This window comes from Peromyscus californicus, unplaced genomic scaffold, assembly GCF_007827085.1.
Source record: "Peromyscus californicus insignis strain IS unplaced genomic scaffold, ASM782708v3 Scaffold_7__1_contigs__length_154581171, whole genome shotgun sequence".
In the NCBI taxonomy this organism is placed as follows: Eukaryota; Metazoa; Chordata; class Mammalia; order Rodentia; family Cricetidae; genus Peromyscus; species Peromyscus californicus.
The window spans coordinates 132,414,435-132,430,386 of NW_026294595.1; the positions used below are offsets into that span (position 1 = coordinate 132,414,435).

The 15,952-nt window shown below is 54.1% G+C and overlaps 1 protein-coding gene across 4 annotated transcripts in view; it reads left to right on the forward strand.

Annotated features, from left to right (window-relative positions):
* The window catches only part of Ctnnbl1 (catenin beta like 1), a 178,160-nt gene extending 172,464 nt beyond the window's left edge, over positions 1–5,696 (forward strand). For 3 of the 4 annotated variants that reach the window (XM_052726475.1, XM_052726474.1, XM_052726477.1), the window contains one exon: positions 38–220. In XM_052726475.1, the coding sequence (XP_052582435.1) occupies positions 38–74 (37 nt within the window). In that variant the 3' untranslated portion in view covers positions 75–220. Of the gene's footprint in view, positions 1–37 lie in introns of all 4 variants that reach the window. The other variant, XM_052726476.1, reaches the window with a different exon arrangement.
* The last annotated feature ends 10,256 nt before the right edge of the window (positions 5,697–15,952 follow it).

Genomic DNA, 15,952 nt, shown 5'->3' on the forward strand with positions numbered 1-15,952 from the left:
CATGGTCCAACTAACTCACCCTGTCCTTTTTCCCCAGAGTACGCAGAGAACATTGGGGACGGCCGGAGCCCTGAATTCCGAGAGACTGAGCAGAAGCGCATCCTGGGCTTGTTGGAAAACTTCTAGAACGCTGGGCAGAGTGTGTCTCGGACCCCTGGATCCCTCCTGGAAGCCGTTTTTAGACTTGTGTGGCTTGAACAAATTAAAGCTAGTTTTGGTATTCTCGGGCTGACATTCAGTGTGAAAGCCTCCCCATCAACTCTGTCCCGCTCCTCCACAGCAGGCACGGGCACACCTAAGGAAGGCCAGAGCTGGCCTCACCCTGACTCCCCTGTCATAGGGAGTGGGGAGGGTGTAGAGGATAGGGCAGCCGAATCTGGCTTGACACTAAGAGGCTGGTGGTGACAGGAGGCCCCTGGTGTCATGCATGTGGAGGAGCTGTTCGTTCATGCACAGCACCCTGAGTAGTACTCTGAGCCCAGCACTGCAGGCTCTGGGGGCTGCAGGGTACAGAGAATTGCCCTCATAGCAAGCAGTCCACCACAGCTCAGTCTACAGTGCTTCTGGCGTACTGTGAGAGGGCCAGCACTGACCTAAAACACTACAGTCAGCATTGTCTACACTTAATCTCATGTCCTGTGAGGGCATGTGGCACAGTGAGGCATTCTGAGAGAGGCCACAATCACAGCCTTTATCACATCAGAAGTCTGTTAAAATTTGCTATATAATGATTTGTTGTTGATTACTATGTTAGACTTCGTTTTAAGTGTTTAATGGTAAACAGTGCACCACACACACCCACCACACACACACACACACACACACACACACACACACACACACATATTCAGTACTAAGCACAGCCTGAGACATGTATTGGGGGTGCTGAATGTCTCCACGGGTTAGGAGGCCATGTAGTATCAGATGGCTGGGCAGTGGTGGTTCATGCCTTTAATCCCAGCACTCGGGAGGCAGAGGCAGAAGGATCTCTGATTTGAGGACAGCCTGGTCTACAGAACAAGTTCCAGGACAGCCAGGGCTACACAGAGAAACGCTATCTCAAGAAACGACCCCCCCCCCCAAGAAAAAAAAAAAATCTGGGAATGGCCCTGGTGCTGGTGTTTTAAGCTCATGAAAGGTTCTGAGCCTGAGGGGCAAGGGAGTGACAGAGGATGACCCCAACCTTACCCAATTGGATGTGTGGTTTTGACCTCTTGTGACAGACATCTCCAGAGCAGGCTGACAGTGCCCCAGTGCTCATGGGAATGAAGAGCCCATGATGACAGATGTGGTGGGCACGTTCGATGCTGACTTCCTTCCATCTTGTGTGACTGTGACTTTGGAAGTGTGGTCTCGCCTCCTGGCTGAGGTGAAACTCCTCCTCTCCTACAAACATCGCAGTTGGCCTCAGAGGAGAGTCCTCCAGTGCCGGGGTGTGTGGAGCAGCAGTGTGGAAACAGGATTTCCTTACAGCAAAGCACGAGCCCTTGGTCACCAAAGAAGCTGCAAGGAATGCCACACCCTCACACAGGCCCATGCTCCTCACTGAACCCCAGGGAGCCAGGCATCGTGTAGCCACCAAGCACACTTGATGTCAGGTAGTGTCCCCGGGGTGCCGGGTACTGGATGTATAAGCAGAGGCAGCCCTTGTGTGCCGGCCTCTGGAGGGCTGTGTGAAGATGGAGAGGGTGTGTCCCACCATGAACTGAACATCCCAGCAATGTGGGATGCAGAAGCGATTTACATGCCAGTTACTGCTTACATCACTTCTGTGGCCATCGTAGCTACACACAATACCTGCTTCCTGCTCCTATACTTTCTCACGGCAGCCCTGTTGGCCTGGCCATCCCCAGCTGTGGGAAGCCAATACTGAGGTCTGGTGGTCACACAGGGCTCGGGTCCTTTGGCCAGTGAACCACAACCCACATTCAAGCCGAGGTCTGTGATCTTGCTGCACTCCCCCAGTCTCAGAGCAGTGGCGGACTCGAGTTTGATCTGTCAGTGTGCTGTGTCTCTGTCGATGCAAGCTTTAATGAGTGCACAGAACAGAGCATGTGCATGGATGACCTGTGGAATCACCGGCTTTTCCAGCTAACGCTGAGTCTCCTCTGATCATTGCTCGTTCAATACTTCTTGTATTTTTTTTAACTTTATTGGTTTTTAACCAGAGAATACTTACACATGGTATCAGAGTTCAAAACTTAATTTTAAAACATTGCATGAAGAGCCTCCTCATTCCTGGAGCTGCTCCTGCCTCCCAGCCATCTTCCCAGCATGTGGACAGCATTGTCCATCCATTTGAGGTTCCAAAGGCCAGGCCTCTCGCCCACACGCAGGTCAGCCAACGCAGGAAGCCAGGCTCCATGCATCTCCACACACCAGCCCTCTGTCAATGGCTCTTTCTACCTGCCTGCCTGTTTATCATAAGCTGCTGAAGGTCCTGTTTGCCCCAAAGCCCCTCTGCCAAAACAAATCCAAACTTATCCCTTAGTCTCCCAAATGAACACACTTGCCTGGGCTGTGTGAGGCCCTGGGTTCAGTCCCCAGCACCCCACCCCTACACATGCACACCATGTTTCACAGGTGAGGAGTGGGCCCTTTCTGTCAGGTACCAGGGGAGAGGGAGCACAAAGCCTAATCCTCACAGAGGCAGAAGAGTGCACAGTCCCAGACACTGCCAGACCAGGGGACACACCTAACAAAGTAACTTCCGCTCCAGTCATACACCTCACTCCATAAAGCTGAGAACTATCAATGCAACACGGACCCATGTCTTTCTGCTAACTAGGAACCCCAGACTCCTGAGTCTGCTCACAGCCAACTAAGATGCTGTCTGCTTCACAGAGCAGTTTGTGCCCACCCCCTGCCCTGGAAGGTTTCCCTGGGCTCCAGTGAAAGCCACCTCTCTTGTCCTGGGGTCTGAGCTCTGCATTCTTGAGGTTCAGAGCTCTCCCTTCTTGCCCATCCTGTGTCCACAGCTGAGTGGTCCCAGAGCAGAGCACTGCAGAGAGGCAGCATTCCTTTTCCCATCCAGGTATGATCTAAGAAACCTTAGCTAGCGCCTCCTAAGGAGAAGGTCATGTCTGCCTCCTTCACCTGCTGCTTGATGGTGGGGGTCCACATGCCTGAATCTAGTGGCAGCAAGATGGGCGAGCCTAATTAAGAGAGATTTGCATACAGGCTGCATTCTTTTCCATGGGGGACCGTGGGGGAGCTGGAAGGCATCCCTCAGTCAACCAGAGTATTACCAGTGCCCAGGTGGCACCGTCTGCCATTACCACAAGCGTCAATTTAGTGTCAGCAGGGAGACGAGACTCGCTTTCCTAGAGGCAAGACTTCTTGATGAGATTTCTTACCCAGCAGCAGAGGTAAAGGCAGGCCCACATTTTCAATCTGCTCTGTTCTTTGGTGCACGTGGAAAGTGGTTGGAAGCACAGCAGTGGGCCTTAGTTATCGGTGCTGGGGAAAATGGCAAGCTTCCTCCACTCACCTTCATCTTGATTAGCTAGCACATGCCCTTGGTAGAGGCTCGTGACGGTGTATAAGGGTGCACTGTGCAGATCTCCCTGCCAGATCTGTCTCCTGGCCACACAGCCCCCTCCCTGGAAGCAGCCCCTGCTGACTAGACCAGGCACCCCCTCCAGGCCCATCCAGGTGGGCTCATCTTGTTCTGCCCCTTGCTTTCCATTTGATACCTGCCACGTGGCACACTTTGCCCACTCTAAAGGCCAAGCTTCATTGCAGAGCTGGCCCTGATGGAGCTGCCGAGTTTTAATGGGCACATTGCTTGTTGCTGATCTTTGGCTAATGTGCCAGTGTGTGAACATGCCGTGTAGGCCATCACTTCACACTTGTGTTTAAATCTAAAGGAGAGTTGCAAAGTCAAAGAGGAGAAGGCATTGTCCTTGTTACTATGTGGACATGTCCATCCACAGCATGTACTGTGTCCTCCTGCATGGGAAACAGGTGGTTCTGGGTCAATGGGGCTCTGGTGGCATTTGGCCTACAACTCTCTTGTGAGTCTCTCCATTCAGGATTTTAGAATGTCTTTGCAGGGTGTGTGGTGTATTAGCTGGTAACCTCGGTGTCTCTGGTTTCCACAAGCCACAGGCCTTCCTTAGGGAGTTCAGCTACATTCCTCCCCTAGGCCAGTGTGTTATCAGTATCCACATGTCAACCTGATCTAAAGCAGCATTGGTCTATAGGGCAGAGCTGAGAATGGAATCTAGTCAACCATGCTCCAGATCCCAGAGCCACACAATCCCTCTCCCCAATCCCCACTCCCTCCCCTGCCCTCCCAAGGAAGGGATCTGGAAAAAGAAGAAGAAAGCACTGGACACACTGGAAGCAGAGCCTTTGCTAGGGGTTCAGGAGGCCCCAGGACAGCCTCTCCCCCACCTGGCAGCTGTGGATCCCCAAGACCATGAGTGGAGGTCACTTAAGCCTTCCCATGGCCAAGCCCCATGGAAGCTGGGGGTCATGCCTAGTCTCCCAGCCAGCTCCAGGTCAAGCCTTGTCTCCACTGCCTGTGGCCCTTTCAATCCTTACAGAAAGAGAGGAACAGCCCACTGCAGCCCAGGGAGCTGAATTCTGACCCCCAGGCAAGAGCCAACCTCACAAAGTCACCGAGGCCAGGGGCTAAGAGAGAGCAGCTCCAGTCCCTGTCAGCCCAGGCTATCCCTAGCCGTCTTGGACCTGGGCAGGTGGGTAGAAGTCACTGGAACAGACTGGATAGAAGCCAGACCATGTGCCTGACCAGAGCCTCCAACCAGCCATCCAGGAGCTCAGCCCAGCAGCCTGAGCTGTGAGATACCTACCCACTATTACGGTCTCACTAAGGAACTAGTTTTGGGAATCCCCTACAGACTACTCCTCTACCCCCACATGGTACCCAGGTATCTTCACCCATCCCTCCACCTTTTGCTGAACAGCCACCAGATGCCACATGGGAACAATGCAGCTATTATACCTACCTGAGGGAGCCTTGACCTTGTAAGACAAACTGGAAGTCAGTAAACATGTGAACGATGCATAGGACAATTTCTGAGAGTCAAAAAAGCAATCAAGGTGTGCAGTGGAGGAACTGAGGAGCAGGGGGGTGATCAGGCTTAGTGGCCTGGGAAGGACTCTGTGTGATCTCGTCCCTTTAGAACCTGAGCTGAGTTCCAAATGGTGTCGAAGAGGCAGGAAGTAGAAAAACTGGAGCATAGGAGTCCAGTAGACACCAGTGCAAATGTCCTGAGGCAGAGAGAAGACAAACCACTCTCCCGAAAGCACCAGAGCCCACAGCGACTGGACTCAGGGAGAGGCAGGGGCCAATCGGGGGTCAGTCCAAAGCAGCAGGCACAGGAGGTGAGGGGTCCTGAGCTTGGAAGGGGTGAGCACTGACTTGAAAAGGATGACTCCGGGGGCTCGATGGAGGCTGCACTGTGGAGGTTGACAGGGCAAGAAGGAGCTCCAAGGGCTTGGGCCAATGAGGAGCCTCAGTATTGTGAGCCACGGGGGCCTCTGAAGATTGGGATGGGGAGGTGGAGGTAGAGCCAGCCAGGCTTTACACTCCAGGCCCTGCCCAGAGGCATCCCCAGCAATGAGGCCTGGGAGCCATTTCCTGGGCTAACAGGAGCCAGGTGGGGCTGTGGAGAGCCTGGCTCAGTGTATAAATATCTTTAATGAATAAATAGAAATGCTTTTAAGGCTGCCAAGTCCCGTCATTTCCACATGCCGTAACATTTTATTAGAAGCAGGCTCCTTCGGGGACAGCCCGGCCGTCATAAATCCACCCACCCTCCCACCCACCCACCCCCAGCCCTGCCTGGCTCCCAGGTGACGATTCTGAACCCAGGGTTCCACACATGCATACACTGCCCTGGGCCCAGGGGCGTTGGTCCTTCCCACACCTGGACAACATGATGCCACAGTAGGCAGGGACGTGTGTCTTGTTGCTGACAATCCCCCCCCACTCCCCAAACCAGAGCCCTGCAGACTTCCTCTCTGATGTACTTAAGCTGAGTTCAGGGACAGCTGCTTTTAGACAACGGCGTCCCTGGAACCCCGGAGCTAAGGAAGCCCCACCTTGGGGCGTCTAGCTTTCCAAGTGAGGAAATAGAGCCCCATAAGAACAGGTGGCTATGCTAAGGTCATGCCAGATAAGCAGACCCAGCACTCAAGCTACCATACGATTGCTGCACTCTAATACCAGCTAAATGTTCTCTGGGCCAAGCCGAGCACCATTTCCCTGATTCATGACTAACCCATTTTGCAGATGCAAACACTGAGGCCCAGCAGTGGTGAGCTAGCTGCACACCTGGGTCTCTAGGTAGCCTTTTTCCTCGTTCTCAGGTGTTGGAGTTGGGGCGGGGGGGGAGTGTTCTTTGGCCCAGCTGTGGAACTGGGAGGCTGAGACAATCTGACACCCTGTAGCCCAGGCTAGCCTCCAAGTCACAGCAGATCTCCTGCCTCAGCCTCTCCAGTGCTGGTATTACAAGTGTGAGTCACCATGCCCAGCTTTAAACTGGGAGACTCTGAAAAGACTGGGGTGGAAGAATTCCCTGAGTGACAGCAAGCACCAGCTGAAAGTCTGTGAACTGCAGGCCACCGACCAAAGCACATCTTGGAACCCAGCGATGCCTTCCAAGGATTCCCTCCCCAGCTTTACTGAACAGAGAAGTCAAGGATTCACACAAGGTCACACAGCTCTCCTTGTAATACAGGCTGGGAACCCTATGGGCTCTCTGTTGACCCCACTGCCAGAGGCTGTAGGGTCAGAAAGCCTAGCCAAGTGAGCAGGCCCCACTGGCTGGCAGCCTGCCTGGACATCCAGTCATCAGTGAAGCCCATTAAGGGGCCATCCACAGCCCAGCCAGCTGTCTTCCTCCGTGCCTCACCTCAGCCCTCCGGGAGCCAGAGGACAGGCTCCTGGCCTAGCACTGCGGGAGACAGTCTGTCAGGAACTGCAGGAGACTGAAAGATGTCCGGAGCAGGTGTCACCCAAAGGACTCAACACAGGGTCTGTACGTGGCCACCTGGGCAGTGACCACACACAGCACAGAGCCTACGCTGGCCAGCCCTGCCGCTCCCCAGCTGAGTGAGTCCTTTTGCCTCCTGAGCCTCAGTTTCCTCCTCGGTGTTCTGCAGAAATGTCTGCTCAGTGTGCTCACTGAGGCAGTGAACTGCCATGCTTGGAACAGACAGAGCCACGCACAGTGCTGAGCCGTCCGCCTCACCAATTCCCGTGTGCTGTTTCCTGGTCACCTTCCTCTCCAGACGGAGCCAGCACCTCTCTTTATACTGTCTAGAAGGACTGACCACACCCACAATGTCTGTCTGTCCACCCATCAATCAACCCCCAGTCAGGGTCCTGCAAAAGCAGTGTTTAAGCCTGCACATACCCAAGCTCAGTACCCAGGATCGCAGGCCTCCGTCCACACCTCTGACCTGTCCCGCACCACTGCCCCCAGCTTGTTCTGGACTCTCTACAGCCTCTCCACCCCCTTAGCAGAGGCGTAGCCAGAAGCTAGCACACCTACCCTAGGGCAGTAAGCTCGGACTCCCAACCCTCCACACTGCCCTCAGGAGAGGCCATCAGCCAACTTTACTGGGCCAGTGGGCTGTGGAAGGCAGGGTGGCCTGGCAGGGTCTTCAGCAAAGCATGTCTGGGCCTCGCTGTAAGAGGCTGTGGGAGAAAGGCTCCACCAGGCACATGGGCATGCTCCTGCTGCCTCCCTAGAAAGGGGTGCTTAAGAATAAGCAAGCAAGGCGGCTGGGGTGCTACGGAGAAGGAAGAAGAGTAACTCAAGGGAAGGGCATTACAGCTGTGAATTATCAGAGAAGGCCCAGGGGAGGGTGTCAGAGCTGAGACTGAAATAATGGGAATAACGGGAGGATGGGAGGATGGGAGTATCCTGGCCAAGGAAGCAGTAAGCGCAAAGGCCCTGTGGCAGCGTGCACTTCACACACTCAATAGACCAATGTAGTGTGATTGAGAATGAGAGGTGGATGCAGAGGTGAGGGGCCAGGCTGGAGGGACTTTGCTGGCCAGGAAGGAGCTGGATCACCTCCAGCCTGCAAAGGGAGCTCATTGGAGACTATTAAATGAGGGCGAAATGACCACAGAGGGTTAGTGTGGGGGGCAAGCACAAGCCAGGGAGGAAGAAGAGAGACTGAATGCCACTGTGGTTAGGGCAGGGCCACTGTGCCACACTCATCCTCTGTGTCCCTCTGGCTTTGTCTCTAATGACCCCTAAAGTAGTCAGAGCAATAAACACAAAAACACCTGAACTTGGGACACAGAGGTTCTTGGAACAGCCAGTTATGGTGGGGCAGTCCCTGCTCTTCCCTGAACTGGGGCTGAAGGGCAGGCATAGTGTCTCGGATTTGAGGACAGCATGGGCTTATTGAGGGATGCGGGGGCTGGGGGTGGTACCCAGGGCAGGGTTCGGAGAGGGCCCTCTCTGAGCTGTGCCCTTTTAGACCTAGTTGTCTGTCTTTCTAGATGAGAAGTTAAGGCTCAGGGAAGAGGCTAGCTGGTACTCCCCTGCTCCAAGTGAGGCCCAAGACTAGAACTCTGAGCCTGAGCAGCTAACAGAATATGTCCTGGCATTCTGTTTCCTGGGAGATTATAACAGTGAGTACAGAAATGCGGGTGGTGGGCAGTGGTCCTTCCTTCCCGGGCATCAGGATGGGCTTCTTGGAGGAGGAAACACTGACTCAGCCATGAAGGGCTGTAATAGCTGATTGGAGACCATTCAGAACCAGGCTGATTGGCACAAAGGAAGCCATGAGAAGGCCAGACAGCAGGGCCCACTCCAGAGCACAGAGCCCAGGGCAGTGGACAGGAAGGATAAGAGGATGAAAAGACACCTAGGAGGGGGGTGGAAGCTGGCTGCCACTCAGGAAAGCCAGTATGAAAGTCCCTCCATGGTGGTGACTTGCAAAGGGGCGGTGACCTCAGGACAAACAGGCCACACTGAGGGCTGCGTAGAGCCAGAGGGCTGCATGCAATCAGAACATCTGTGAATGTGGCCCAGCACATCTGTAGATCACACCATGTCACAGTGTCCATCCAGTCCTCCCTCTGAAAGGAGTACACGAAACCTACCCCAAATCTCAGGGTTCCTCCTCTTCAAAGCCCCAGACTTCACTGGGTCCTGGAGCTAGCACCTTCTTTGTGACTCCCCAGGGTCAAATTCCACCTGTGTTCCGGAGAACAGAGGCACCATGATCCTTCCCACATGCCCCTGAAAGACTGAGTGACTGATGTGTCCCTGGAGACATAAGCTGGCCTTCATCTGTGTCTCCTGCCGTCCATCCGTCTATCTACTCATCCTTCCCCTCAACACTGTTTCTCCCAGGCCAACCCCTTGCTGTGTGGAGACCCAGGAATGACTGGACTGTCCCTGAGCTGATAATAGGGGAGGCCATTGCGACAAAGGTGATTATGAGTCAGGGCAACAAGAACACGTGTTGGAAAGATGAAGTTGGGGGGGAGGGAGAAGAGGGGAGGACCCACTGCTGCCCAGCTCCTCAGGATAGTCACCCTCCAATGTCATCATCCCAAACAAAGGACAGTAGTACACTATTAGTGTTATTAATTAGCATTAATCTAATTAAATGGCAATTACAATTTAGAACATGGTGATAAAAATGCCACCTTGGATTTAAGCGCCTCTGCCTCCAGCACCAGAGTGAGTGATGCCCTAGCTCACTGCATCGTGCTGCACACAGTAGGTGCTCAGCCCACTGGGTATCCAAAGCCACAGCTCTGAGATAGTGAAGTGCAGCCTCTTGTTCTGCAGATGGGCACACAGGGGCCTGGGAGGGGAAATGGTGGGGCTCCAGGTCACCTGAGAGTCTGACAGATTGAAACCAAGATTCCCAATCCCAGACGCCTCCAAGCTCCCTTCATCCCTAATGACTTCTATTTCTTTTCTGGGGAAAAAAAGCAGCCATCAGGAAGAGCCATGCTGTCCCCGATTAAACACAGCAAACGATCAGAACCGAGGTGGTGTGGCCCGGACGCCTGGTTACACAGGTCGACGGAATGAGAACAGAGCAGGAAGACAGAAATATGATCAAACAGTGTTGAGACAGTATCAGCTCCTCCCAGCACTAATCCCCTCCAGAGATGTGGTCTGGAGACCTCTGGGAAGAAGGGCCTTCTGGTCCCCAAATAAGACCCTGCTCTCCCTAACATAGGGACCCTCAGCAGCCAGCCAGGCTCCAAGAACCCATGGAGAAGTCACAGACCTGACTGTGGCCATCTGGGGGAGCACAAGGTTGGCCTTGCAAAGCTTTCCAAGACCCCCATGGTAGACAGGTGTCATTGAGGATGGCAGCTAGGTGGTCAGAGCTGGGCAGGAGTGGACACAGCTGGCCACATGCTCTGGGGCGACTCAGTGTGGGCAGGCTCTCTCTGGCCTGGCACTCAGGGCTCTTCCGGGAAGTTCGGTTCTTCTTAACGGTGCCCTGGCCAGAGGCTGGCTCTGCTGGCGTGTCCACCATGAGGTTCTGTGGTCACACGTGGGCAGGCAGCAAGCAGGGAAGGGCAGAGCCCCTGCTGATCATGTTCCCCTGTCCCCACAGTGGCTGTACCAAGGTGGACACAGCTGGATAAGTGACTTAAGGTTTAAATGACCACAAGTGTGAGGTGCAAACCTGGACTCTGGGAGACAGTGTCTAGCGTAACAAGTGGCACTGTCTATCTCAAGGAACTCACGAAAAGGAAGACACTACCACATAATCCAAAAATTACCCCAAAGGTGAGAGAGGGGTCCCTGATGCATTGATAAAAGAAAATAAGCAAGATAATGAGACAAAAAACAAATGTATATGTGTTAGAGCGAGTGTGTATGAGAGTGCATGTATGTGTGTGAGTGTGCATGTATATGTATGTGTGCGTGTGTGATTAGAGGACTTCTAGATGGTTCTAAAGGAAGAGATAGTTGAGCTAAGTCTTGTAAGAGCAACCACAGGAAGAACTGGAGGAATGTTCCAGAAAGGGAAGAGTGAATGCAAAACCAGCCTCTGGTTCCTCCCTTCACTCCTGCACCCCCGCCCGGTGGCCCCTTCCAGGTGACCGAGCGCTCTCCATTGATGGAATTATTGCTGTGCCATTAATAATCATTATCCTCCCACTCGTTTGTCCCTTGACACTGGCTACAGGCCCAAGAAAATGTCTCCAGGCCTTCTGGGTCCTCCATCGAATGGAGCGTGTGAAGTCCCCCCAAAATCTCAGGGTTCCTCCTGCTCAAGGCCACAGATGTCACTGTGTCCTAGCACCTCTTCTGTGGGTCCCGGTGACACCATGCACCTTCCCACACCCTGACGTATGAGACTGCAGGGGCAACCTGAGGATCCCGACTCAGAAACAGCACGGAAGGGTGGTGAGCTCCAGGAGCTGATGCAGGGAACGGAAACAGCTCAGGGCTGGGGCAGTGTGTCGGCCAGCAGAGGGCTGTGCAAGCATGAAGATGTGGCTTTGCATTCCCCAGCACTCACACAGAGAACCTGAGCCTGGTTATGGCAGTGGGAGGGGAAGACAGGCCCTGGGGGGCGGGGCACTGCCAGCCAGCAGAGCCAAATTCAATTCATTCTTGAATTCCAGGTTCAGTGAGAGACTCTGTCTCAAAAAAAACAAAGTGTAATGCTGGGCAGTGGTGGCGCACACCTTTAATCCCAGTCCTGGGGAGGCAGAGACAGGTGTGAGTTTGAGGCCAGCCTGGTCAACAGACAGAGATCCAAGACAGGCTCCAAATCCACACGAAGGAACCCTGTCTCTAAAAATCTAAAATAAATAAATAAATAAAATGTAGTTCAAGCAAGGGTGACACCTGACATCTGCTCCTGGCCTCTACATGCCACACATGTGCACATATGAGCACGCACACAGAGACACACAACCTTGGGCCCTCACCAAGATGGCGCAGATGTGACTTCAAACCGAGAAGTCCCAATTCTGGCCGCTGTGTTTTAGAAAACACCGTGTGCATTTGGCTGGCCACACACTGAGACTTTCCCTGGAGTTTGAAATCAGTTCAAACTTCCAGAACGGTTGAAATATCCAAACTATAAAAACAAAGGAGGCCTCTATCTCTCCTCACTGAACCCAGGGTCCCAGGCTGGGCCGGGTAGTGGTGAGGCCTCAGTTGACTCCACAGCCCTGTGAGGTGGCTGGTACTTTCCCTCACACTGCAGGTGGGAAGCGGAAGTTCAGGGCCACACAGCTTTCGAGGGGCAGGAGGACTGCAACAGTAGGCCCCTCCATGGAGAGGTGGGAGACCAGCACGGGGAGCCGGGGTTGGAGAGGCCGGGCAGATGGGACTCTGGATGCCCGCTGTGGGGATCAAGGGCACTGAGCAGAGATCCCACCTCTGCCCTCAGAGGGAGGGGGAGCCTCAGGGCTGCTGCCTGGTCAAGGGCTGATTGATCCTTCACGGTCCCTGGAGTCGGTCCCCTCATCTGTACCACAGGCTGCTGCGTGTTTTCTTGTCTCTGATTGTAAACAGATTTGACTAAAGAGGTAAATTAGAAGTTAATTAGAGAGAACATGATTGATGAGGTCGTTTGCCGTGATTGGGAGGCGTGGAAAGGATGGGGCTCCCTGTGTGGAGGCAAGGGATGAGGGAGAGGGGATGAGGGGGAGGGGATGAGGGAGAGCGAGGGGAAAGGTCAGAGGAGATTCTGCAGAGGCAGGGGCAGTGGGGGTCAACTTAAGTTCCCTGTCTTCCAGGCCTCAGGGTTCAAGGCAGGACCCCAGAGTGTGAGCCCCCAGGCGAGCACTCCGTGACACTTGGTAACCTGGGCCAGGGCTTTCCGGCCTCAGGATGCTGCAGCCATCCTAGGGGTGGCAGAACTGTCATTCTGGTGCGCACCCTGGCTAGAAGACACAGTGACAGAAAACATGAGCACCACCCCAGACTCTGAGCACCATGGCTAGGTTGACGCTGCACCCCCATTTTCCAGACTGGGTTGTGAGTATTTGGAGCTGAGCCAACTCAGAGTCATAGGGCCAGGAAAACAGCACTATGGTGGCCTCTGGACTGTGCTTTTTGGCTCCATCTGTGGCTGGTCTTAGGTCTGACCTCTAGGATCTTGCCTACTGCATCCTGCTTGCATACCTCCAACCACAGGGAGCTCACGTCTTCATATGGAGGCTGCTCACCCTTCCTATGGGAACCTTGGTCCTTGTCCTAGCCTAAGCTCCTGAGGCCACCTCTGGGTCCCTGGCCACTGGCCCTCCTCTTCACATCCCAGGGTGAGAAAGAGGCCATCCTACCAACTCCTTTGCTCTCCCAGGGAAAATGCGGTCCAGAAATCAGCGTGATGTGGGGAAGAACTTCCCTGAAGTCAAATCCAAGTCCAGGACCAGGCCCACCATGCCTAGCCCCTGAGGGCAGACCTAATATTCCATTTCCTTATTCAGCAGGATTTACAGGGGCCCAACTGTGTGCTGAGCTCTGAGCGAGAGTGTGAGCCTCTGGGGCTCAGCCCAGGACCTGGAAGGCAGGATCCTGAAGTCCAGGGCTGCTGAGGAAAGAGAAGGGAGTTAGAAGACTTTGCAGGAGAGCCTGCCCTCCAGGGAGTGGGGCTGTAGGGAGAAGGAACTGAGCTAGAAGGGGCATGGAACAGTCTAGAAGCCACCAGAAGGCCAAGGAACTGGGAAAATAGGGTGGGAGATGAGTGGTGAGCTCCCAGGTAGAGGCTCAGGGCATGGCGGGAGGCCTTGCGGATTTCATTCTAAGCGTTAGGACCTGTCCCGGGTTATAGGCAAGGGAGAATGCACTTGAACTTGCAGCTGGGTGGGGGCAGGGTTCCTCGGCAAAATGGAGGAGTATGGCAAAGGGGAGTGAGGCCAAGATCCAGGCCAGATGAAATGTGACCTCAGAAGGCCCTGCCTTCCCTGGGCCCGGTTTCCCCCTTGTCCAATGGGGTACCGTGTTCACCATCAGAGTCCCCACAGCTGGGGCATGACCTAGTGGGAGCAAGGAAAAGTGAATCAGCAGCTGATGGTCTTGGCCTCTCAGGTGCTGAGGCTGAACCACATTTCCCATGTGCATCTCAATTCTCACAAAGCATAAGTTGTCTCTGCTCAGAAAGGTGAGTAGCGGTCTCAGCATCACACACCGGGGCTGGACTGAGACTGGATTCTGCTACGTGCATGGGGGAATGTGCACCCCACTGGAGTTGCACCCCTCAAGGGTGGGCAAGCTGATGATATTTTGAGGATGAGGTGCACAGGGGGACAGCGGGAAGCATGCAGTGAATGTGGGTACACACTGCAAGAACCAGGTGTATGGGTCCAGCTGATTTTCTACCCTCTCCAGCCTCAGTTTGTCTATCAGGGAGATGGAGATAATCACAGCCCCCTCAGGAGGTGCTAATGGGGTGCATCTGCTTGTTCACGGGGGACCTCCAATCAATCACATCTGCTCCTCTAAATGGCTCTGGGGGGAGAGAGGTACATCTCCCAGCCTAGGAAACTGAGGCAGCGGAGGAGCTGTGCCAGTGGTGATGGCAGCCTTGGACCCATGGATAGAAGGAAAATGAAAATATGAGTGCAGACCTGAAGACCGTCCTCCAAGCTGCCTTGGGGTTCTTGGCATCTTAAAGGGTCTCTTGGGGGTGAGAGGTTCAGAAAAGTCTCCGTGCTTTGCAGTCTCCATGATTGGAGCCGGTGACAGAGGAAGGGACTGCAGAGTGCAGGATTACAGGAAACAGGGCTAGAGATGTCTCAGGTTACAAAAACGGAGGGCTGAGATGCCAGGACTAGAGGACAGCTTGTCCCCCCTGCGTCGGCCGTGGCTTGGTTTAATGGTGAGTGCTGGCAAAGCCCGAAGGCTGCTCCAGCCATCTTCTCACTGGACAGCCATGTCTGCATCTCTAAAATGTAAGGGGATTCTTGCTGGGGAGGGGGGGTGAGGGCCCTTTCCAGCCTTGAGACACAAGAAAAAATGAGGGGACTCTGGCTTGGACCAATGCTTCTGCCTGGACCTTCAGCGTCCAGAGGGGACACCTACAGGAGGAGACTTGGAACTCAGCAGAAGTGGAGACGAGGCCTGGGCCTGCTGGATCCCAGGGTCACCTAGAAGTGAGGGCTGAATCTCAGCACTGGAGGAAGCCAGCCTGGCCTCCTTCGTCACCAAGCTGAAGTCTTGATCTCAAACTTGCCCTCAGAATAGGAAGGATCCCTCTGCTTCAGTGAAAAGACCCACAGATCAGCAAGTTTGTCGTCTATGCATGCACAACTCTGTGCCTTGAGGTACCAGGGTCGTTATGTGCAAGAAGGGGTGAAGCAGAGTCCTGTGGCGGCCCCTGGCACCATGTGGGGTGGGATTTGCCAAGTGCTCTCCTCAGAGCAGTACACAGCCACCAAGGCACGCTGTTCATTGTTTGCTTCGGGAAGATCCACCATGGACCCAGGATCTGCCACCAGCCAGGTTTTGGGCACCTCCCTGGGCCTCAGTTTCCCTCATCTGCAAGATGAGTTTGAATACCAAATGCTGGGAGGAATAAATGGAATACCACACTATCCATGTGGCACATAGCCTGGGGCATTTTGATGAGCAACAGCTGTGGCCATGGTGATCCAAAAATAACCACATGGCCAGCATGCACCAGAGTTTACTGTGCACCAGGCCTGAGAGTAAAACGGCAAGCTGGGTCCCAAGCCCAGGTCAAACGGAAGAAACTATTTTGGAGATGTTCTGTTCCTTTACTGGAGAGTGTGGCTGACTAAGCAGGGGCTAAATCTGGCCTTGAGGACCCCACGGGGGATGAGAGAGGCCTCGTTTTGCCGTTACAAAGCCTACAGTCTGGCTCCTCCGGGAGCGGGTCACACTTCAGCTAACTACAACCCATGACTTCATTGGAATAGTGACAGAGGTTATCCTGGCTTTTGTGGCTGCTCTGGCTGGGACCCTGATGTCTGCACTAAGGCCCTTTGCTCTGCAGTAGA